Below are 25,943 nucleotides of genomic sequence, written 5' to 3'. Positions count from 1 at the left end.
ATTATGGATCCACTCGCTAATCAAAGGCTGTAACCAACATAAAAGGAGGACCGGCCCGCTCTCCGGCCCGTCACGGCCAATCCTGGCCTTAATTAGAGGACTTTTATAGTCGGCTACTGGGAGAGGCTCTCTGCTATGGAAGATAGGAAGAAGACAGAAGCGGAGCCATGCCCCAAAGTTGAGGAACAAAAAAAAAACGTTTGACTCTCTGAATCAATTTCTCTTTGACAAGAGGGGGGCCTGCTAGATTGCTTAACAGTCCAAGTGGATACACAACCACTTTAGAGGTATTTCTCCCTCCAAGGCCCCAGACGAGTTTATCAATAATCTACCAATTGGAGTTTTTCAATTTGGATTAACAGGCAGGCATTAATGGAATCTGGCGTCTGTGAAGATGGAGTGGTTAAGAGGTCGAGCCATCATTCCACGTTGCATGATCGAAAGGTGAAGTGTAGAGAGTATGCAAGATGAACAAGCACCGCAGTGCCACGCGAAGGATGTTATATGACTCAGAAAAAAAGAAAGAAAATCTGAGCGAGAGAATAAAGTGACTGAAAAGACTTGTTCAGGAGAAGTAAACAGCTGCAAAACAGGTCAAAGTCTTAATCAGATTCCCCTGCTCACATCCTTAGATACCGGCTGTCACTCAAACTCGCTCAGGACTTTAAACCACTTTGTCTTAACAAGCAGGAATTTGGGTCAAGGGGTTAGAAAATCAAATCTGAACACCTGCATTAGTGTGAGTGAAAAGGAAAACTAAGTTACGGTGTGCTTGCAGAGCAGATAGAGGAGTCAGTGAATGAAGTAAATGCCCTTAGAGAACTGTGCCACCTGGATAGAAATAAAGGCGGCGGCAATAAATATTGAGGTGAATGTGTGCTTCTGTAATGTAAATATAACTTTACCAGTCAAATCTGGACAAAGAAATATCACCATTCAACTAAAATAGGATCCATGCTGGTGAGCGATCCACCTAACCTGATTACACTGAGGATCATTTATTCCAAACTATGTAACTGTGACTGCCTACACACTTCCATGCTTATTTTATGTTGGCTTGGTTGTTGAGCAATACAACCACTAGCGGGCAGCGCAGAGTCGAGTTTCTGACAACAATAAACATGGCAAAAGTGCAGGAAGGAGGTCATTTTTTTTTTTAATAAAGGACAAGATGTTGAATATCCCTTGTACGTTTGAAGGTCTTCTACGCAGTTTACATTTTCACAATGTTGCTCGAAATGTAACTGTATAGAAACAATTGTGAGATGTTGCCCAATTGATGTTACCAGATAAAACTTAAGTCATACTTTCTGGCAATAGGTTGAATTGAAAATTGAATTTGTATCTCGGGCCTCAGTTGATTATCTTAATCATCGTCATTCAAAAAATTAATTCAGATATTAAGAGATTAAACTTCCTGTTTTCAACATGTCTTGTCAAGTCATATTTCCTGTATTTATATAACCTATTATAAACAACAGAAGTTGAGAAAAAGTGTTTGACAATCATGGCAAAAGAAAAACAACACAAGTATGGATAAAAGAAAGTGAAAACAGCGCAATTGGGAAATGGATTAAAAGATAAAAGTCAATGAGATAAGACATTAGCAGAATCATGAGACAGAATCAGGCTGAATTACATGCAAGATTAAAAAGGTTGTTTTTTAAATTAGATTTAACATTGTCGATAGCAGGACAAGATGTGGGCCGCTCCTGAGCTCGCAAAGGAGGGAGGGAAAGAGAGAGGAAGGGCTGGGATGCACCGTAAACGAAAAAAGAAAAACAGAATGCAAAAATAAAAGACAAGAAGTCAGAGCAAAAGAGCACAAGAGCATGACGTGGTATATCTCAAACTTTCTGCCCCTCCAAAAAGGAGCAGAATTAGGCCCACCTCATGAAAGAGCCAAAGCTCACTCCATACCAGAAAACAAGAGACAACAACAACAACAATGCGGCTCATCACATCATCATGTAAGACGCCAGCCAGGCACGTTTGAAGGTTTGTTGGCTGTGTATGTTGTTCAAGGCTCATCAGCACATGGAGATGCAGGGGAACAAAGCGCGGGGCGATGCTTTGATGATCTGACACTAAGCCCGACTCACCCACAGAGAACGGCAAAGAGAGAGGAGAAACAAATGCAGACAGAGGTAGGGATGGATAAAGAAAGGAGTAGGACGAGGGAGGGGTGAGAGAAATGGCAAACGAAACACGACACGGGAGATATGTAACGATGAGAAGGTGAAAGACGAGAGAGGATAAATGAAAAAAAGAGTCACTGCTTTATATCAGTCGATCACACAACTTGTCACGAGGGCTCAGAGACACGTAAACACTTTCTTGATGATGTATCATCCTAATAATACACTTCACACGACAAGAAATTTATCTATGCAATCTACTGTTTGTATTTTCAATTTAGCAAATGAATCATAACTAAAGATTAAGAAAAGAACCGTTACACATCATTTTCCAGAGCTAAACACGCTGTCCTCTGATGTGGTTTCGTGTAACCAAAATAGGAAATACGACAAAATACAGACTGGCACATAATCCCAAGTAATATACCATGACATTAACTAATCATTTCGTTTCTAAATCATTCCAAACTCCTTTTTGTTTGAAGTTGTTTCTTAAATTTACTGTGGAAATGTTTTGAGACATCTTAACGGGTTTTGTAAGTTAAGTTTGTAGGATCATAATGGATTTAATAGCAGTCACTGTTATGTAGAAGATGTTGATGGTTTCAAGTTGATGAAGAATCTTCTTTTAGAATATACACCAACTTTCCAGCTGGCTAAATATAATATTGTCTAATGAAACACAGCAGAGACAAACACAACTCTGAAGGGTATGGTTTGTGTTGTGGTTTGCTTGAAACCGTTATGCTGAGGTGTTGATTGAATTTTGGAGGCTGCACTTTAGTCTGTGGTGTTGTTGTGAAGTAAAACAAAGTAGAAGCAGAAAAAAATGCTTTGAAAAAACAGGCCCTCATTTTCTCTGAGCTTTACTCAGGTGTTGTGTTCCAAACAGCAGTAAATAGAAGCACTGGAGAGTCCGAGACAAACCTCTCGCATTCTTCCCAGCATCTAAAACATGTGGATCCTAATTGTGTCTCTGCGACTACAATCGGTCCGAACTAGATAAGGTGCTGTTCAGAGCATTGTGGTTTCGTAAAGCTTTTTTGGACCAAAGCATCGCACAAAAAGCTAAATAAGCAGAGAATATGTATAGAAAAACTCTTCACACAAAGAAGGCATGCAGAGGCATTGACTTCTTACATTTCCCATGAACTGTCTGCAAAAACACTGATTAAAAACAACAAACTGTTTTCTTAGTGCTGGAGAAAACTCACAAAAACTCACAAAAACTAGGAAAAAAATATGCAGATTGTGAAAAATATGGAGGTTTGATTAAATATATTTTCTTCTGCCTATTTTAATGCTCTAGACTTTTTTGTGTATCTGATGTACAAAAATAGAATTATTAATGTGGTTCAAAAAAATGGATACAAATAATCCATACAGTATATTATGATGACTGACACATAACTCAGATCATGACTGCATGTCACTATTGTCTTTTCTGTCAACCTTCTGGATGGATGATGGTTTAACGAAGACATGTTTGAGTAGCTCGTCTGTTCTGACAATTAAAATCACCCTTGAAAGACAGACTGTCTTCATTTCTCCTCCAGCTGCTAACAGATGTGGGTATACTGTCACAAGCATGAATTGTGGAAGTAAAACAAGCAATCATCTGCGTAGATGTGGCACATCCTAAACACACACAGCAGGGGGAGACTCTAGAGAGAACAGTGATGTACATGAACTGGGACGCTTGAGACTACACATGGCGCACTCTCTCTCTCTCTCTCGTATAACTTTTAGATCAAAGTTATACAGTTTAACCTTTTTTGCTACAGTTGCTGCAGCAAATATAGTGCAAAGCACATTCACACACCCGTAACAAATTCATTGATAAAACATGCACATCCACAAATCAGTGTGTCCACTTTTACAATGAGGGTTGCACACCTGCAGGATATTCACATGGATATTCTTCTTGCAAAAACACAAGTCAACAACTACAATCCCTTGACTCTGCCGCTAAGAGACACAAACGCTGTTTCATTATGCATGCTCTCCCTTTCGGAGAGCAAAAGGGATTTCGGCATTTTAAGTATTCGGCGTCGAGCCTGAGGCAGGATTTGTTCAGAGAACCCCATTGGTCAATAACATTAGTTCTTTGAGTTTTAAGGGCAGTCACACATAACGTGAATGTAGCAGTTAGCTGATGTACCAGCTTACCGTTCACTCCCAATCTGTGCGAGGGAGGAGGCACATTTAACATTCGCTTCCTGTGGTGAATCAAATCCACAGCATGGTTTGACACATGATATTCATTTCGCATCCATGTATATCTGATCATCGTGTAGGGGTGCATTACTGCCACCTATTGGACTCTAGGTTTGTCACCAAGTAACTGGGCATCAGTTTTACTTATTAAAACTGTTGTTACTTTTCCTCCTGCCATCCACAGGATTAACAAGGAACTTTGAGGTAGTTTTTTTTTATGGGCATTTTCATAAAATTGATAGGACAGCAAGTTTGAAAAGAGAAAAGAGGCAAAGATAATGTTGCTGGAAGAAAAGAGTCTACAAAGCTAAAAAACTGAAAAGACAGGAACAGAGGGTACAGAGCTGTAGGTGGAGTTCATTTGCCAAAAAGTTGTGAATAATGAAACTGTCTCAAAGGTCCAATGGTTGATTCCCTGTGACCTGTGGTGGTGAACCAGTATGTAAATCCTAAGTCTTGCCAGCAATAAAAGGCGCCACCCTGCACTGAGAACCGCAGCATTTTCAATTGAGGGCCGGCAAAAGAAATACAAAAAATGATCCTCACTTCAGATCACACAAAAGACTAGAAAAGAGAAAATGGAAAAAAGAGAGAGGGAGAGAGAAAGAGAGAGAGAGATGGCACTCACCGATGTATTCGAAGACGTAGACCACGAAGAACGGCGTGACTAGGTCGTTGATTCCTTGCACGTAGCCACTGGCGGGGTGCCGGATCGCCCAAATAAACAGGATCCGCTCGAAAATCTTACACACACGCACAGAGAGAAAGAGTCAAAACATTAGTTAATGAAAAACACATACATTTACATTACACAGACAATAAGTCAATTTAGAAAGCTACGAAATAGATGAGCAATGCATCTCTATTTTGTAGAGAATCTAAAGTAGAGAACATTGAGTAAAAAAAAATCTATTTTAACAAATAACCATCTGGCAAGTTCTTTGTCATAAGTTCCTGCCTAATCTTTCCTCAAACAAATGATCGTTGATGATGAAGCAAAACTTTCACATTCACTGAACTCTTTCAGTGAATGTGAAATTCTCTAAAAAAAAAAGAATAAATTATAACTCTAGAGCTCAAACTTAGGCAATTGGAATTACAGGTTATAATCATAAGAGCGTATATTTCTGAAAGTGTGAGATGTGTGGAAAGCAGAAATTGAGGCATGCCATGCTAATTTAGAAGAAAGCAGCTGAACTGAAGCACCTTACTTGCTGTGGGAGTCTGGCTGTACGACTACAGATGTAGAAATCAATTTTTAAGTTGATATTTATTTGTTATAAACTAATGTGGATTAAATGCAAATTCAGACACTGAATTTGAATTATCATCATCTCCTTTGTCTTTGGATGTACGTAACATTAAAGGCATCCTTTTGAGATTTTGACCACTAAGAGTGCTATAGAGCAGTTGTTCCATGAGTAGACAGTCCACAGAATGCCTGTTGGCGGCTGTAACATGGTATAAAAAGCGTAGCAATGTGCTAACAAAGAGTAAGTAAGATAGAGGGAGAGAAACTAGTCTTCATGTTATGTAGTGTTAAAAATAGGTATATGTATATTCTATAAAAATTTAACCTTTACTTCTTTAGAAGAAAGCTGAATGGCACAACAGCTCTGCACTTCGAGACTGTTTCTTAATGACAAACAAAGCATCAGAAAGACTTACTTACGTACGATATGACTGATATTTAATTTTGCAAATACCTTTTTTAAACACAAGTTTTTATACTTTTAAACTTGGCTAATCTAATGGAGACTGCTGGCCGTTATTTTGCACCATAACTCGGGAACAGAAGGGGAGATTTTGTTCATGCTGGAACTCTCGCTCTCAATATTTTTTTGCAAGGCAAACACTTCCATCTTGGTTATGGGTGGCTGTTTAATGCTGTCAGCCCCAGTGAATTAAAGGACACTTGATGTTTAGCTTGTTTTTCTGGTGCATATGCTTTCCCCCAAAATACACAGACACACACACACTCTCTCTCTCACCTTGCTGTGCCACACCCATCAAGCGCTCTCTTATTTTTTGGGGATATGTTGTGTTTCTGTCACTTTCCAAATAACCTCATAGCTCATTGTTTTATTCACAAGCACAACAATGTCGTTCTTTGGAAGCTGCGCGCGCCAAGTCTCTCATTTTTATTTGTTAAGACAGCTTGATTGGTAAGATGCAACTCTCTCTTGCTTCTCACTGCACTCTCTCCTCCAAACACCTTCACCTGCCTCGACACCCCACACCTCCTCATCCCTTATCAAAGCCCCATCCATCAAACAAAGAGAGGTGCTGGTGCTAGCATGGGGGGAGTAATGGGACTTTCTTTTCATGCAACCTCAAACGCTGACATACATATTTCACATTTGGCGCCAACACACAGAACAACTTTGAGTGAATCTGTGCACGTACACATGCTGCCCACATCCACTTTGGTATGGGCAAAGAAACCCCCCGCAGTGTTCTTGTGTGTAGTGACGTTTGTCTGTGAAAGACTAAAAACAAAGGTATAGGGAAACTTCAGATTTGAGTTCAGTCAAGCCTAGTCTTCACTACAGCAGATGGGTTTTTTTATGGATTATTTTCACCTCTGTTTATTAAACAACCTTTGTTTTACTAAATATCACAGTCTAGACAAGAACATAAAAACAGGTGAAAGTCTACATCAACAATTTATCAAATATCAGTGAACATATTGAGCATGCTCAGTGAGCTGAGGCTACATCCATACTACTACGTCATTATTTGAAAATGGCGATTTCAAACTAAAACAATCTCTGACCACACGTGCATTTTGACTGCGTGTCAGTTTTAAGCCCCGTCCATACTAACGCGAATCAAGTGACCACTCACGTACACTGGGCATGTGCATGCTTCAATAACAGCTTGTCTCTTACTCGTGTTAGCAGTTGTATCATTGTAAAATACAGAATTCCACTGCACAATAGCTGCTAGCAAAGACAACAAGGGTTAGCAACGCTAGTAATTGATAATCTATATTGCTTTCTACACTGGCAGCCAAGGCTAATGCCGGTTGTTTTCTGCAATTGTTATGATAAACACCAAGCAATAGTGGGCATGAGCGAAGTAACTGTGATGTCACTGTGTCCTAAATGCTGTTTTAAATGAGCACATGCAAACACAGAAACAGTGATGCTGTAAATCTGCACTTTGGACGGCATCTTTACAAATATTGTGAAGACAAAAGGCCCAAAGACTTTTTTTTAATATCCACAAATGTGTGGACAGGGCATCTGTCCTCCAAGGACAGCAAAACAGATTCTTGCAAATTATGTTCGCCTGATTTTAATTTCAGATTCTTGTCATAATCTCTTAGACAAGGAATCTGTTTTCCCATGTTTCCTGTGTCAAGGCGCTATGGCTCATCCCATTAGTTCCACACCACCAATACTCCAATAATAAGGGTAATCTCAAGAGGTAGACAGATACAAGAGGTGTTGTCAAGTCTAAAAGTCTTCAGACTAAAAGAAGGGCCAGAGATTTAAAATGTAAGCCCACTCTCAAATCATTAAATGTCCAACAAATGAAACAACAACCACTACACACTTTCTTTCTGCCACGATGCACCCGGTCATTCCAAATGCATCACTTTAATGATTGAAATGAAAAAAGGAAATGTTATTTGTTCTTCCTCCTTCCTTTCTGCCTATGGTCAGGATTCGGAGGCAGAAGTGTACGCTTTCTTTCCACGTCGGGAACATTGTAATTGCTGATTATCAATATCCTGTCAAGACTGTATTGTTCTCCACAACAAGAAAAACTCAAAACACTTGGATAGCACTTAGGAAATATCCCTTTCTACCCAAAAATGGAACAGGTTGTTTCGTCGCCTTCCATCTACACAAAATCTAAGCGAGCCCCGTGGGAGGGAGGGGGCAGAGGGAGAGGGGAGGTTGGCAGAGACAAACAAGTTAATGAAATGAAGCAGAGGTGATTTTCAGGTGGCGCCGCAGCAAAACCATATAAAAAAGGGGGTCTTTGGAGTCTGTTGCATACCAAAATATATGAGGAGCACGCTGCTTGAATATTTCAAAGCTCACCGGTGGCTTTCATTGGAAAAACAAAGAGGGAGGGAGAGCTGGTGTGTGGGGACAGAGAGGGAGAGAGATGTTGGTTCTGGGAGAGGGGAAAATGAGGTGACAGGCAAAACACTGTACACTACAGTGTAGTCGTACATACTGAACATGAGATACAAGAGTCGGCCTCGTCATTGTCTGATATCATTTTTTCCCCCTCCTAACCTCCCTGGTCGCAGCCCCGAGTTGCATCCAGTGCGAGACTGGGGCAATAGAAGGTGGTGTTGCCTGGGGCGCCATGTGGGACTGTGTTTGAGGGTATGAGTTAATGTGCCTGTTCATGTGTGCGCCTTAGTGCACAGATCACAGCAAGCCTCCTCATTTCCCTTTTATAATGCATGCATTTGTATATCGGTGTGTGTCTGTGTGCTTTCAGGAGTGTGTGTTCTCTCACACACCTATGTGTAGGTGTGTACACAGAGCAGTCCAGAGCATTGGCCACCTCATTAGCCTGCACCTCATTATGGGATTTTCCTATCGGTGTTTTCAGTTCTCTGCTTCTCAGGCCAGTGGTTCTATGTATGACAGGACCTCCCAGAAGCACTGCAATAATAAGATCAGCTTAACCCCATAGATATGAATGGCGTCGAGTTAATTTCCTTGTTAAGCTGTGTCGGGAGAGGAGCCCTGATAGTCCCTCAGGCCTGATGAGCCAACTTCCTACACAAAAGTATTCTTATTACAGCTGGAACATAAAACACCATATTTACATTTCAAGTATTTAAGCGACTCTGTTCTCCCAAGCAACTTAAACTGAGCGAATATATACAGATTCTAGAAATGTCTGCCTTGCTGTGTGTTTTCTTAATGTGCCCTAAATACCACTGATAGTTCCTGTTTCATCAAACGTAATGCTTAAAAGGTCTTTCAGATAATTAGTTCTTATATCCCCCGCAACACAGCACCCAACGGTAACAAGACATGCTTTGTTGTGTAGAACAAACAAAGTAGAACAAAGAGATACGAGTGCTAAGCAGAGTGAAAGTTTATGTGGATCTGATCGTGTGTAGACTCCAGGTATGATTGGATTCCTCTGTATGTGTTCTAAAGCTACATCCACACTACTGCATTCTCCTTCGAAAACGGACCTTTGAAAACTGCTGACCCTGTTTAAGTTTGAAAACATAGGAAACTTGAAAACTTTTTCGGTCTCCTATCACACTTCCGTAAGAAAACAACGGGCATTAGCCATTGGCTACTACTGTAGAATGCAACGTTGCTTACCCTGTTAAATTCTGCATATTACAATGACACAACTGTTAATATGCGTAGGACACAAGCCATTGCTCGAGCAATCTCATGTGTAGCCCAGCTCTTTCTGCAACTAACAAATGCTTCCGATGTGCGAGTGGTCCCATGATATGCGTTTTCAGGTGTGTTAGTATTGACGGGGATTAAAACTGATACGAAGCCAAAACACTCGATTTGACAGAGATCGTTTTAGTTTAGTTTTAACACTGTTTTAGTAGAATGGATGTAGCCTTAGTTTGTCTTTCTGTTTGTAAGTGTACGCATGCCAGACCATGCAGTGTGCTGAAGCAAAGGTTTTCCCGATTCAAACTCCAGAAGCAGACTGGGAACTACAAAAAACATAATTGGACATCTTCAATTTTCCTTCAGTTGTATGATTATACTAATGTGACATGCCACTGATACCATTAACACACCACATACTGTCATTTACTCTGTCTGTGTCTCCGGTGATTTTTTTGTATCGTCAATTACTTTGATTCAAGTCACTGGTTGATGCCAGTATACATCTGCCTGAAAGCAGAGGAGGGAAAACCCTGCCAGGTGAGGTGGTGTGTGTGCAGAGGAGGGATTTGGGGATTGGGGGTGGTCTCACCTCTTGGACAGAAGCTTGTTGGAAAAGAGGAATAAGAGGATTAGTTCTCGGTATGTCAATGTGAATCTGCAGAGAGAAAGAGGGAGAAAAAAAAGACAAACACTGAAGCAACGGGCAGGCTAGCACAGATCTGGCCATTACAGGCAGTGACAGAGACAGAGAGACCGCAACAGTTAGTGGATTGGTGTCCTTGATTGAAGGCAAACAGGGGGTTTTGGTGAATCTGAAATGGATAGCAGCCATGGTCTCTCGTATGTGTCTATGAATGTCAAGCTGTCTCTGTGATAGAAGGTGTTTGCAATGTGTGGTTTTGTGTGTGAGGGAGAGACCACGTTTGCACCATTTCAGAGCGTCCACCCTGCGGATGAACAGGACAACAGGAGGACAGATTCGTCAGAAGGGAGCCAGACGGATGCAGGACAGCGACTGGAGCCAAGCCAGCTGAAACAGTCGAGACTGGACGGCGGACTGTTTGTGAGGGTGTGTGGGGCTTGACAGGACTGTAGGTCGAGTTGTGTCCACAGAACCTGTCCGCACTGTCCACCTTACCTCTGTCACCTTTGGCTGCAGCACCAAAGACTCAGGACTCATCCTAGGAATGTCTATGTGGATCTAACATGGGAGAGAGATGTTAGACACACACTCACACAGACTTTCACTCACACACACAAACACACACACACACAAACACACACACACGTGTAGAAGTCCCTTCATGCACAAACTGTATATAATATATTGCTGGCTGGAGTATAAATTATAGGCAATTCATTTTTGTTGTTTCATTTGTTAGTATTGTGATAGTACATAAAATAGGTTGTTGACTGACTTGTGATTGGTTGATACCAATCATACCACAACTCTGTCCCTCGATCGCCATATCCCTATCTGGGATATATAGCAATTAATTTCTGGATAGTGGGAGGCTATAGAGACATCTGCTTCTATACATACTCTCCTCTGTGTGCATGTGTATTATGTTAATTATGGGTGGATGTATGATTCACGATAAACAAGAGTAAACAGTAAAGTGCCTTGGTTCTCCTCCCAATGCTAATCTGCATGTAAACCAGTTTTGGCCAATGATCAGCTCCCTCCGGATGTTTTAAAGAAGCGAAGGAGCATATTTACTCTTAAAGGGAAATTGAGTCTTTTTTTACAGTGGTGGTCAAATGCATTGTTTAATGGAGCTAAATTTGTCGTTTAAAACACACAGCACCAGACCAATCTTTTTCTTCTGATGGCTCAAAAAAAGAGCACAGATAGATTTAAAAAAAAAGCACTTTCTCTTGGGATGCAATGAGACTGCAGCATGACTTCAAAAGGACTACAGTGCAAGCTGGGACTTCCACAATGGAGATATCCATATGAATCCGTGCACACCCATACACACAAGCTGTTTTGGCAAATCACCAACAACATACATATATGAAAGAGACAGATGGACAGAAAAGAGAAAATAAATCGACTGTGGATACAGATGGAGACTCAGGGTGGATGATGGACCCATATTGACACAGACGTTTACAAACTGAGAATGAGACACACATATGTATGCAAATGCATCTACAGACACTTAAACGTAAAGACAGAGTACATACAAATCCGCCGCCATGTGGGATTAGAGCGCCAGAGAAACATATGAACAAACGAACATAATCACACAAACAAATAACGAAAAAATTCTCTAGAAATCCCTGTCAACCCAAACAGTGATGGTTGTGCAGAATTTACCCCAAAAAATTAAAATCATCCAGACGTGATCCAAATAATCTTCAAAACAAAGTGTGCCAGCTTTCTGCCACAGCGAAGAGGAGATCAATGGGAAATTGGACGGAGTGTGAGGAATGTGTGTTTTTGCTATCGACAGCTCACTTTGATGTTTCTTATCTGCCTGAAATGAATAGGAAGTAGTCAAGTGTTAAAAAAGAGAAAGAGTATGTGGAGGAGTGGGAGAGAGAGTGAGAGAGAGAGAGAGGGAGAGAGGGAGGGAGGGAGAGAGGGAGAGAGGGAGGGAGAGAGAGTAAACGCAGATACTGTTTTCAAAGCCAAATATAAGTGCTCATTTAAGCAGCTCTCTGAAGCTCGAGGCGGGTTGCGGTGACTCTGTGAAAAGACCGTGAACACACTTCCTCCATGAGAGACACACAGACAGACACACAGACAGACAAAAGTCCAATGAGAACATGAGGGAGAGGAAGAAAAGGACATGAAAAAAAAACACAATTTCTCGTTCTAGTTCTCGTAATCCTTTCTGCAGGGTCCAATCCTGTCAGAACACATACAAACATACACATACAAAGCTTTGTGTCCTAAGTCCGTGCTGAGGAAACACAATAGGGACAAGAAGTTTTAATGGAAATTGAATCCTTTGCCGTCTGTCGATCATTCTGTCCTTCATGCTCTTGGATTCAGAGAAGTGTTTATTAAAATGAAAAGTCAAATGTTGAAGAAATGATAAAACACACATGTGAAAAGTACTAGGAATGTGTTTGTGTGTGTGCTTGTATGCGTACGTACCTGTCTGTATGTGTCTTGATGGTGTTCGTCGTTGCGGGAGTCATAGTATTGCTGGATGAAGCCGAAGTATTCTTGTCTCTTCCTCTGTAGGACGCTCTCTCTCCTCTCCGCGTTGGCAGGAAGGTAACCCTGTGGAAGAGATGGAGAAATACGGATGAAGAGAGGGAGAGAAAGATTTCAAGGAGAAGAAGATGAAGAAAGTCAAAGAGAAGACATAAAAAAGTGTAATGAGGGGATTTTTTTTTTTTTTTATTGAACTGATTTCTGACTTTGGAACCTACAAGGAATGGGAAATATTTGAGCAGTAAGAGCTCAGTTTGAAAGTAAAAATGGAAAATAAAGCTTTGATAATATTTGCATATTTGCTGAGAGATGGATGAGAGGACTGATACCACTCTGACGATCTCTACGCTCTGTCTGCCAGTTAAAGATCTGCTGACCCCGTTCAGACCTGGTATTAACATCTCTCCTGACTGATCAGAGAACAGGTGCTCAGTACTAAGTGCAGGTCTGAACTCACCTAAATGCGTCCTGGCCAAATTCTTTTGGCAGTGTGAATGCAAGTGCATCCTGGGCACCATATGAAGGAGCACCGACTCAGTTGACATCCTCTGACTTGCTCGAGTTTCATAAAGAATCAAATTCATTTCTACACTCCCACACACTTATTTCTTTGTGGCCACATAATTTTTTTTTGGGAATAGGTTAAATCTTATTCAATAGCAGAGCAGCGCAGGACATTGATTCACTCAGTCCCTCCTGACTCCACGCGTTCTCTCTCTTTACATCTCTTGCTCTCAACGGACACACAGACACACTAACAAATCGATGGACACAGATGTAGAGACCTTTAAAACTGGGTAAATACAACATCATTCGGTCTTCAGTAACAGAAATAACGTACACGTGTTTGTGAATATGGGAGACACTTAAAGACGCATTTCATTGCCATGTGTGAACAGATGAACTTAACACTATGAACTTTTTTTTTATCTCTAGAAACACTGAGGCTTAAAAACAACAATATCTGGTTGTATGGGGAGAACAGTGCATGTAGCATTTTAAAGATGTTAACAGGCTGTAAGCTCTGGACAGAGCCAGTCAAGCTTTGTTCTGCTGTTTCAAGTCTACACAAATCTAAATGACTGCTGGGGAGGCTAGAGTTAATCTCATATAAATTGCAGCAAGCTTTTTTAAATAATTTCCCTGAAATCTTAAATTACAACTAAATGCACATATTTGTAAACTTTTGTTATGCCTTGTGGCAGCAGTATAGGAAGCAGTATAGGCTGAAATAAAAGCACCACAAAGTCACTGGTGATAGTCTCCAAACTAATAAACCTGTCTGTTTTAAAAAACACTGATATTCGAGTGGGTTCCACATGGGACTCGTTAATTGAGATCCATAAATACTCAGTCAGACCATCTTCCCAGAGACCGCACAGTGTTTCATGTCTCAAGCTTATTTATCCGTCAGTATAAACGATTTAATGAGCCTTTATTTCAAAACTCTTGTTCTAAACCCTCATCTTGTTCCGAGTCTTTTAGCCAATCAGAAACCAAACGCCACCACCGGGGACTACAAAGTCTATAAATGACACACCTCACTTTGCAAAGAAAACTTTCTGCGGCTGCTCACCCAAATGCTTTCTGCTTCTTTGGGGAGGTACCTTTCCCTCTCTGTGTGTGTGTGTGTCTTTATGTGTGTTTGTCAGACAGTTTGCAAGTATACATTTGTGAAAGTGTGTATCCTCCTTGTGCAGTCAGGCTTATGCAACGATGAGAAAGTCCTCTCCAAACTGAACAACAAATCTGAGGTCTATTAAAAGCGCGAGCTGGGACCAGGGGCTCTGAAATATTCACAAAGTTAAAATCTTCAAAAACACGACTCAAACATGACTGCTGGCCCTGAAAACTTGTCCCCGTGATAAAAAGCTGGATTGTCAAGCTCTTCCCAGAAAAATGTCCTTCATGTAGCTGTGACATGTTTTACAATGCCTTGTGCGTACGAGCCTGTGTTTTGTTGCTGGAGAGATTCACAGAGTTCATGCATCAATACTTCCTCAACATTTTGGTCATTTAAACCAATTTGTTTAAATCAGGTTACATTTAATTTAATAAATGTATAAAAAATATTGTAGACAGTTAGTCGGTTGGATTAACATAATGTCTTGATGTAAATACTGTATAAATTAGAATGAGTGACCAATTTTAGACTTTTATTTTCTCCTGCATCATTAGTTTGGAGATAAGAGCCCAGAGAGTCAATACTAAGCAATGACAACCAGGCTTTCTTCCTATTTTCGTAAATCTTTTAGACATGTGACATTTTGATGACTGTTAAAAGCATCGCAAAAACATACTAACTGGATTTTTTTCTAAACTCACTTATTTGTTGTCGTAAAAAACTTTGGACCAAAGGAAGAGCCCCAAGATGACACAGGGGCCTGATCCATTTAAAGTTCAAGATAAAATTAAAACTTGTAAGTGGCCCTTGATTTGAGATTTTATTTTGTTCATATTTTTTCGTCCAACGGTTCCAATTTGTTTTGAATAACGTCTAATAGGATGTAAATAAAGTGACACACTTGGGTCACGGGATGCAACCTGAGCCAACGCCATCCATTACAGATCATCAATAGATGCAGCTGCGACCTCCTTAAAGCTCAAAAGTAAAAGGACCTTGGAGCTAATTTTGTTACATATAGGTCAACATAGGGGTCAGGTTATAAGTGGTTCATTTGACGTCTTGTCTGACCGCGCTAATGTTTATACCTGATCCAGCCACAGTCAAGATCAGCCATGATAGAAAAGAGGGAGACCCAATGTTGAAATGGGGAAAACATTGTACATTTCCAGACAGTCTGGAAGGCCTTCTATGGTTTGAGAAAGTTACAGATTAAGTCGAAACAAGCCCCCACAAATCGGTTGTCGGGAAGATGTGCGGGGAGGGGGTTTCGGAAGCTATTGGACCATCCAATGAGAAGTGTAATTATATTTGCCCTTTAAAATTCCATTGCTCCAGGCTGCACATAGTTTTTAAGACACAGTAGAAAGGGCTCTGTTCAACAGTCTGTGTCTCTTTCTTGTGTTTGACATCACTTACAATTTAAACTGAGCATTTTTGGTTTTCTGACAGCCCATTTGGCTGCAGTTCAGACACAGCTCTGTTTTGGAATGGCTTTAGTAGAATCATCATCAAACTAAACTCCTCTACCTGCACCAACAGAGATACTTTTCCACATAAAGCGAAAACACATGAAAACATAACAGGCCTTAAAGGGTGATCAAGGGTTGTTACCTGTGTGCGTTTCTGTCTTTGTGACGACTTCACTGTCTGTTGTGTTTGGAAACAGGCTACCACTTTTTTTTTATAACACAAGCATACAGACACGCACAAACTATCAATTCTTGGGCCACTGTCAAAAAGAAAATCAATAGAAAAAGCAGCAAAAAGTTTCTGTTATCTAGATTTTTTCTTTTTCTTGGGAAAGGCCCCAGGAGAGCTCTAGAGAGTCTAATGGATTATTGGTTACACACTTTGCTTGCAGACAGAAACAGACATATACACCTGGCTGTACCAACCCTAACATTTATCGTTCTCTGGAAGGATCATCCAAATTATTTCTTATTCTCTTGATCTGCTGGTTTCACTCACTAACCCTGAGAGCAAAAAAGTAAATCCCTGCTCAACCACAACTCTCTGAAGGAGGCAGAGTCCTGACTCATCTACACTTCCTGCCCCCACCTCCCCAACTTCTGCCAGTCAGCCAAAATGTTCACATTTGTGCCGGCAGGAATCAGGATGATGCACCAACTGGGACGATTTCCACAGTCTCGCTGCCGAAAAGTCCACACATCATCACATGATGGAACTGCTCCATATGCAAACACACACGATGCATGAACACAAACACAAACACAAACACAAAACACAGCAGGGTCAGCTACAGAGCAGTGGGCACCGGTGGGGGGTACACACTGCCAAAGAGTGCGTGTGTCTGGAAGGTTAATAGACAGCTTAGTCGAGGTCAGTCATGTTGCAGCTGCATTAGTGCACACACGCAGGCACGCAGGCACACTTCACTGTCTTTATCATTACTGTTAAACGTACAGTATGTAACTTCAGCCACTAGAGGTCTCTCATTCAAAACAATAACAAAAGACATAGTTTAATGACGTTGTGAAGCAGCGCGGGAGTTGCCAAATAAAATCACACGCCTCAGGTGCAAATCAAGTTCACGGATTAGGTAAGGTAGTTAAGTTTTATTCACATTTAGTGACCAATGTGAACAGTGGAAGTAAAAAACCTGACTGGCTAACTGGCTTGCCGTGTGTTTCTACGACATCATACGACGAGCGAAGGGACGGGCAAAGTCGGGGGTGAATTTTTTTTTAATACATGTTAGCTGTAATTTTTCTGTGGTTTCTCACCCATAAATGCTTCAAAATTATTTAAATTCTTCTACATATATTTTATACAGTTTTTTAAGTTTCAAGAATAACTGGGTTGAAATAAAAGCGTGCAAAAAGCACGAGCAGCTCGCCTGTCTTTTAAAAAGCACAGCATTCAAAATAACCAAGGTCCAAGTGAATTCATCCTGGAATCTAAGTGACTCATTTTCATCTACTTTGTGGTCGACTGGTTAAAAAGGGTGAGTGGAGATTAGAAGAAAATAGATAATGAGATGGAAGGCTAAAAGCTTTGAGCTTCAGTGCAGCTTCTGTTTGTCAGCCTACAGAAAGTTCATCTCCTCATTCTCCCTCACAACATTCTACTGCTCACTCCTCCACATCAGTAAACTTTCTGTAAAAATAATATACGCTTAGGGAATCCATTTGGGGAATTTAAATGAAATAGTTTTTTTCTCCCTTTACAGTCTTAATTGACTTCTGCTTAGCAGGAGCACATCAACTTGGCAGAGCAGACGAAAAACAAACTGTCCTGCTAAAGGCCCAGCGAGAGTTGTAGAAACTAAATTTGACTTACTTTTAAAATGTGTCTCTGAGTCTATGCATGAACCATTTATACAGAAATCGGGCAAGCTTAGTTTTGGCGTGTTTGGAAACATTTTCATATGATAAAAATGACACGTATGAAACAAGAATGACACTTAGTAGAGCACAGACCTCCACCAAGGCCCAACAATCCTAACACAGTAAACAAGGTTCCTGAATCTACATCCACACAAAAAAGAACTGCAAACACACATGGGTGAAAACATAAGGAAGTAATGAAGCAAAACTCTGCAACTATGGGGCAGATTTTATTTTCCAAATGTATTCAGTAGCTTATTTTGGTGGAGAGTATTAGATAGACAACAGGTGTCCGGTGATGGGGTCTTGCTCATCAAAATCACGTGACCAGAGGAGATTTGAGGGATAAGGATAATGAGTATTCAATTTTAAAGGATGGTAAACGCGTTATGGATGTTTTTAAGGTCCAGCAGCTCACCGACAAAAGAGAAAGAGAGACAGAAGGGTGCAGCTAAAAATTAGTACTTAATTAAGTAAGAAATCATTAATGATAAAATAAGAACTGGACAGGCAAAATCTGGGTAATTAATGGGAAACACTGTGAAATCTAATGTTAAAGATCAGACTAAGTGTTCTATAGATCCAAGCCAACACATGCTTTTCGTGTTAATTGTCCAGGATAATCGGTAACACTGGTGTTATCACAGGTTTATTACCACTCACAATAGAATATGCTTGATAGTTCAAATGCAAATGAGTGAATATATACACACATACACATTTCTGGACCTGTGTTTGTCAACAGTTGAGTACAACTTCGCCTCAAATGAATGAAATCACATTGATCTTTTCTCTCAGGCGATATAATTATGCGTGCTGTTGTAAGGTAAGAGTTTAACATAATAATCGCTAAATCTGTCCCTGCTGCCGCTGCTTCTTGATACATCTCATCTAACCCTTTAGCCTTATCAATATTTCCACAGCCAGTTAGTTTTCTCCTCTCCCACTACTTCACATTTAACAGCCACACTCCATTAGCAAATGTACATATTGCCAAAGGCTGACATTCTTTCACAAAGCAGAAAATCCATTTAATTTCCTCCTTTTCTGCTCAAGGCTCGGACACCAAGTGCTCTTTAAACAAATTAAATGAAAAGGTATTATTTCTGAAATAACGGGAATTTTAACCGGATGTGTTTCTGGGGCTGGGGGCGACCTGTGCAGCCTGCTGCTCGAAAACATGGACAGAGGTAGAGGGATTAAAGTCAGGCTAAAAGTTGCCTGCTTTTAAATTTTCACTCTGCCTAATGAGAGTAGATGCTTTCTGTGATGTGGTGGTAAATGAAGGCCCTTGGGAGAGCGCTGCCGAGTGCTGACCACAGTGGGAAATCTTGTTTCTCGTCTTTGTCAGGTAAAGGAAAGGAGGGGGGCTCAAGCGTGCCTGCTGGGGAAAAAAATCAAATAAGTTGGTGCACACTGGTGAGCAGGAGAAGGGCACAAGGGACGCCACTGGAGTGAAGTTTTATTAGGTGCCTCGGACAAGGTTATGGAATACAGCATGGGCTGTGAGTCTCAATGTGTGTGTACGTGTGCGCAAGAGGGAGAATAGATTTTTTGAGCCTGATCCCCTCCTATCTATTTCTCCACTGGGTCATACCCCACACAGGACAGAAAAGGCAGTCAAGTGTTATGAAACTTCACGAGATATGATAGCTTTTGACACCGTGCCCACTTTTCACTTTAATCTGAACCTTGGATTTAACCCTGAGATAATTCATACTGCACGAGACACGAGATCTAGAAAGCAATTGAAATACTCATGAGGTGTGAAGATTACTTTATCTATGGGTCTATGGAGGTTTGCAGTGTCAAAATAACTCCAATATTTTAATCTAAATTCAGTAATGTCCCCAATGAAGATGAGTTATAGTCTGTTATATTGCATTGAAAGCTTACACATAATGCTATTTAATACCTGTTTCACAATTATACATCAGTATAAAAGTCGGATGGATAATGTCCCAATTATTTCAGGATTCCCCAGACATATATGTTACAATGATTTCTCATGACACAATTAAATAATGATGACCTGAATCTGCATAATTGGCCCAAAATGGACAGATGGAATAACTAATTAAAAAGGATTAATTACTTTAAAATGATGAACTTTTTTTTTTTTTTATTGACACTTGCCCTTTGTATAACAATGAGTGCCCACGCTACCGGAGCTAAGCTGTACGGACAAATTCAACTATTTCTATTTCAACTAAAGCTCTTTTCTGATGAGGGTAAATTGAAAACTTTAAGACCTGCATGTACTGTAATAAAACAGTGAACGAGGCTTCAGTGAACCACTCCTAAGGGTTTTAATAGACCAGTAGTGTGTCCTATTAATAATCTAGACTGTGGCGGCTGACCATATTCTAATTTGTTTCATAATGAACCAAAATAAATGTTGACACTTCTCATAATAGATCTCTAACTTGGCAATTTGCACTGTTGCTGCATTGTATAGCTGTGTGCAGTGCTATTTGGCACACTCACATCATCATCCATAAAGTTGTTACTGTCAATGCAAACAGTCAGACCTCATAGTTTCAGCTGCAACTGTGCGTGTAGCGGCAGGTGGCATTCAACGACAACTACGCCAAGCTTTCAATGCTACACAGGGTGAATATTTTACACGTTAAGACTTCGGGTGAATTATAACTTGGAAGAAACATTTTGGCAAATTCACTTTCTTAGTAAGAGTTCGATGAGAAGAATGATCCCACTCTTGCGTCTTCGAGCCAGAGCCAAGGGGCAATTGGCTTAGTTTAGCATAAAGATGGAAATCAAGAGGAGACAGTTAGTCTGGATCTCTCCAAAGTTCCACAGACCTGACCATCAGCACCACTGAAGGTCTAATTGTCGAGTTGTCTTTCCCAAAATGTCAAACTTTCCCCTTGAGGCTAAGATTTGATTAACAGTGGAGGAAGAACTTATGGAGGATATTTCTCTCTTGCCATCATTTTTTTTACTTTCTTTTTCTTCATACTACCGACTGTGGTTTTGTTCCTTAATACTTTCAAGATATTTTGTGGTTTTCTTTGCTTCTTTGCCCTCCACACAATCCTTTTCTCCGCAGCCTCCAGTTTAATTTCTCTGCAGGGAAGCAGAGGCGGTCCAACTGTAATATATACAGGCCATAGGCCATCTGTGCATTGTTACCCCAAAGTTCACTGCAGCGTTTTCTTTACATATGTATACAACACAAATAAACATATGTGATTGAAGACCTATACACGCCCACACATATATGCAACACATTCTATAGAGGCATTTACAGAAGGATGAAACACCCAGACACACACATATATACACAAATACACACAAACAGTTAAATTACCAAGGTGCCCCTACCCTCCCTTGAACCCGGCTGCCCACACTACTGCCAGTGCTTCATGTAGCCCTATGAGCCTTCGCTTCAGCCGAGCAATAAACAAAGCAGCCGTTAATGGTTAAAGCACCCAGTAGGTAACCCTCCCACCACAAGAAGAAAAAAAACACAAACACACACACACACGCACACGCACACACCTTTAATGGCATCTTTTCTGCGGCACATTAGCTATTGTGCGGTAATTAATGGAAGAGTCATGGTGCTCAAAAAGCCAGTCTTCTCTCTGCAGACTAGGAGCTGTATACCACAACAATAGCTTAATGAGTAAACACACGGCGCCTCTCATGAATAAATTATTTGTGCCTCGCAATTAATTTTCCCTATTGAAGTTTGGAAAAAAAAAGCAGGACTGTAACCAGTCTCCATAAATCAAAAAAGGGAGGGGGTACGCCAATACAACATGACAGCAACTTTGTGTGTGTGTGTGTGTGTGTGTGTGTGTGTGTGTGTGTGTGTGTGTGTGTGTGTGTGTGTGTGTGTGTGTGTGTGTGTGTGTGTGTGCCTAAGATCAGCTGTAATGTGTTCATTATTTGTGTGATTTTATCTGTGTGTGCAAGTGTGTGTACTTGATTAATCTGTGTCTTCCCCTGCGGTATGAGGTTGAACTGGTTTTTGTCTCGGCGTGCTTTTGTATCCAAGTGTGTCTACATCTTACAAAGATTAGTGATTGTCTCACTGTGTTGGAGTTTGACTGCACGGTGTATATTAACTGTATTTGCATGTGTGTTGTAAGTGTGTGCGTCAAACTTACCGAGAGGAGCTTCCACGTAATCGGTCGGACCTGTCTTGGGATTCCAGACCAGCTGAGTTTCCGTAGCTCTTCTGTAAAAGCACAACAAAAATACCAGAAGGTTCATTTTTGAGATTCAACACAGACATGGATTCCCTCTAGAACATCCTCCTTAGTATAAGGCAATATGAGTTTCTGACAGACCTACCCAGATCAGCATCTACACTATGTTGGCCACTAAGGAAAAATAATATTTCAGTATAAAAGGCTTAAAACATGTTTGAGGTTTTGAAAACACGTCTATAAATATTTGATCAACCAAAGAGCACTGAGTAGTTAATCAGTGAAATGTTCCACTTAGTACATATTAAAGCTGTAATGATCGCTCAATTAATTGATCAGTCAAACAGAAATAAAAAAAATTATCATACTGTTCAAGAAAAAATTCAAAACATTTACTGGATGCGATGATTTGCTGCTTTTTATAAATTATTATGAAAACAATCATTAGTTTGACACCTAGTACATATTTTTTATATTGAATTATACATTTCAAATTATTCAAAACCATTTGAGCGTCTTTAAAAGTTTATGCAATGTGATTATTTTAAAACCACATAAGCAGGGTTAAAATACTTTGACAGAACAACATTAATAGGAGAGTTAGAGTAAAAGAAAAATAATAAATGATGTTTAAGTAAAAAACACGTTCATCAGCTTTCTGTGTTCGTTCAATGATTTACTGTTTGTATTCACTACTACGGAGTTATTCCAGCATGTGGAGCAGGAGATAAACAATACAATTTTATTATAACATTTTGAGTTTGTATCAACATATACACACTTTTTCAGCAGCCACCCATGCTAAACTAAATTCGGACGTTTTTGTAACACATAGATTTGCTGCGATAAAAGAATTCTGTTTACATGACAAAAAAAATCCAGATAAAAACAATTTCGAACCCATTATTGGATAAGTGAGCAGCTAAATCAATCGTTCAGTTGAACAACCAGTCGTCTATCCTTAACCTCACTATCTAAACTTTCCTCCCTGTCTGTGTGTCTTTCCCTCGACTGAAATTATGTGATGGGATAGAAGTGGATTATTGACTTGGACTCCTCGGGCTGGGTGGGGGGGGAGCCGATGGGTTGCAATGTAAAATAAATCTGAGGGAGAGGAGAGGTGCAAATTGGAGTTTTAAATTGGCAGAGAGTCGTTCCCTTTGGGTCTATGAAGATCCAGAAAATATGGCTTAATGCCTAGGTGCTATCCAAACCATACCCATCTCTCTCACTAACACACACACACACACAGACGGTGGGTGTAAGGATTAACAGTGACATGGGATAATGCTTTGTGCTGAGGTACTTAGCAACCTGTGTCTTTTGTTTCAAGCTATTTTCAGTTAATCGAAAGTAACAATCAGACTACGATAGAAGTGTAGGATAATTTACCTGCAGCAGAAAGAGATCATGGTCCTAAATAGAACTTAAGCTATTGTTTGTATCAGTGCCTTCTTTTGGAGTATGATTTAATAGCTAAGTTACCAATATCAAAATGTGGGTAAAAACTGAGAAAAAGGCAATTGACTCCTTTCCCATTGCCAGTAGAGGAGTTTGCCTTTCTGTTTCCGTGTCTCTTTTCCATCACTGCCGATCAGAGCCTGAGTTGAGAAAAATCCTGTCTCGACTGCAAAATCATATGACCCTGGAGTGAATGCCAATTGTATCCATTCCCATTGCAGACAAAAGCCGGATGATAGTGTTTTTTTTTTTTGACCAGTGGAAAATGGGCTCAAGTTTACAAAGATATTGAAAAGATAACTATGTGTTTTTCAGGAGCAAGGGGTTTCTGGATGACATTAACTCATCCATTATTCACAGATAGGTCTCCCTCTTCCCGGGCCCTGCAAGTCCACAAACCCCCTATTAGCATTCAATAAGACGAGTTGCCACTGCTGAACCGAGACAAACATGAAAACACAGTAATTTTCACTTGTAATTGCGCTGCCACTGTTTTTACCTGCATTTCAAGAGTGAAGGGGAGAAGCGTGAATTGATTTCTGTGCAAATGAAATGGCACTGTCTTAAAATACTTTTCAGAGGTAGAAAAGAAATGAAAAAAAAGAAGCAAATGTACCTAATGAATAAGCCAAATTCTTCGACTCTTATTCAAAGCACTGGCTGGAAATTGATAAGCCCTTCGCACAGAGTGAATAGTATTGATTAGTGCTGCCAAATTACTCTGCCGTGCCTGTTCTTCAAGGCAAATGCAATGGAGAGTCAGTGACAGATAGCAGAATAGGAAATAGCAATCACGTAAACAGCAATGGGCTAAGTCCATTGGCTAAATTGAGTGAAACGCATTAGAGCTTGTTCAACTGATGGGAGTAGCTATTTATTCCCTATAGTTCCTGTGCATCTTCCACTTAAAAGTTCTCTCTTACCTTGTCCCCCAGTGACTTTAATTATATAGAAATTCAATACAGTGATCTAGTGCACAGCATGGCTCTGTTGGTTTGGAGGCTGACAGAGCCCCAGAGTATGGGAAGGTTTCGATTACCCCAAGGCTTAGTGTGCAGCAGTAAGATGCATTTAAAACAGAGATTTAAAAAAACTCTCTCAGACATGACACAGAGCATAAAAGTTGTACATCGAATGCGCTGCAGGTTCTCGATGGATAGTCTCTTCATCTGACAAGTGGAGGGCAGTGTATGAAAATCTGTGCATATGTTCTAATCATAGACAGTCTATAAGGAAGAACAACATGAAGTGAAGCCAAAGCATCTTGATCGCCACCTGGTGGCTGGCTGCAGTATAGGTCATAAACCCTGCCTCCTTCATGGTAGCTGATGGGACATGGACCAAATATCTCAAACATGGTTTCTGTCATTTTAGACACTCTGACGTATGGCAAGTGTGAAACAAAACGATTGACAACAAAGACCGGCTTGCAATTGGTCAAATGTGTGTATTGGCAGGACCTCAATATCAGTGCTCCAGCCATTGATCGCTACAGCACAGACTACACAAGATAGCGACGTTTGTATTCAGTGGGTGAAGTGGGTCGTCCATCTTTCTACACTAATCGATTGGTTTCAATTTGAAAAAAGTGAGCAATCGAGACCTCTGTTTGAGGAGCCCGTAGGGCCGGGCAATTAACCGAAAATGTATCTAATCCGATATTTATAACCTCTAACTGACCTAATTGTCGGGTTTCCACTACATTCCATGATGCATCACCCTGCTGCATGTCCTCCTTTCTCACTCTCCCACTGACCTGCGCTCAGATTACACGTTAACAATTAACACCAACACGAATCAGAAGTTAATAGCACACATAGGCTACCGGACCTGAAGTTTACTTTGTGTATTTTTGATTAACTCTAAAGTTTAGGAGACATGTGTTTAAACACATTGACAAAAAGTCCAACATTTTGCGCGCACGCAGTTCACACACAACACAAAATCCGTAATGTGACGCATAGCAAGGACATCAGGATTAAAGGGACGGGAATGATCAGACATCATCGATTAATAACTAAATAAATGTGATCACCAGTTGGTGTTAACGGTTCAGTGTGGAAGATTTAGGTGAAAAGGATGTATTGGCAGAAATTCAATATAAAATAATACAAGTTACGTTTTCACCAGTGTGTTTCATCTAAATTGTAAGAATTGTGGTTTTCTTTACCCTAGAATGGGCTCTTTATATTTAAATACTTTATATTAACATTGGGAGCGGGTCCTCTCTACGAAGGCTGCCGTGTTTTTTACAGTAGCCCAGACTGGACAAACTAAACACCTTTTGAGTTTTTATGACAACTGAAGGCTGCCACAGGTTCTCTTTCATGTTAGAAGGAGCGGGTGAGGTGAGGGGTATTCAGCTGCAACATGCAACTTTACCACTAGATGTCACTAAGTTCTACACACTGAACCTTTAAGCGAGACAGGGACGAGAACATGCGTGCGCTGGAGT

The 25,943-nt window shown here is 40.5% G+C and overlaps 1 protein-coding gene across 2 annotated transcripts in view; it reads right to left on the bottom strand.

The window, feature by feature from the left end:
- tbc1d22a (TBC1 domain family, member 22a) overlaps positions 1-25,943 on the bottom strand; it is a 124,312-nt gene that overhangs the window by 77,231 nt on the left and 21,138 nt on the right. Inside the window, exons 6-9 of one of the 2 annotated variants that reach the window (XM_035147124.2) lie at positions 21,986-22,056; positions 12,813-12,941; positions 10,842-10,904; positions 4,984-5,098 (exon numbers count right to left, since the gene is read on the bottom strand). In XM_035147124.2, the coding sequence (XP_035003015.2) occupies positions 4,984-5,098; positions 10,842-10,904; positions 12,813-12,941; positions 21,986-22,056 (378 nt within the window). Of the gene's footprint in view, positions 1-4,983; positions 5,099-10,292; positions 10,359-10,841; positions 10,905-12,812; positions 12,942-21,985; positions 22,057-25,943 lie in introns of both variants that reach the window. The other variant, XM_035147123.2, reaches the window with a different exon arrangement.

The sequence above is a fragment of the Hippoglossus stenolepis genome, chromosome 22 (assembly GCF_022539355.2).
Source record: "Hippoglossus stenolepis isolate QCI-W04-F060 chromosome 22, HSTE1.2, whole genome shotgun sequence".
NCBI lineage: Eukaryota > Metazoa > Chordata > Actinopteri > Pleuronectiformes > Pleuronectidae > Hippoglossus > Hippoglossus stenolepis.
Note: the sequence above shows the minus strand (reverse complement) of the source record. Positions and strands in the feature narration are given on the sequence as shown.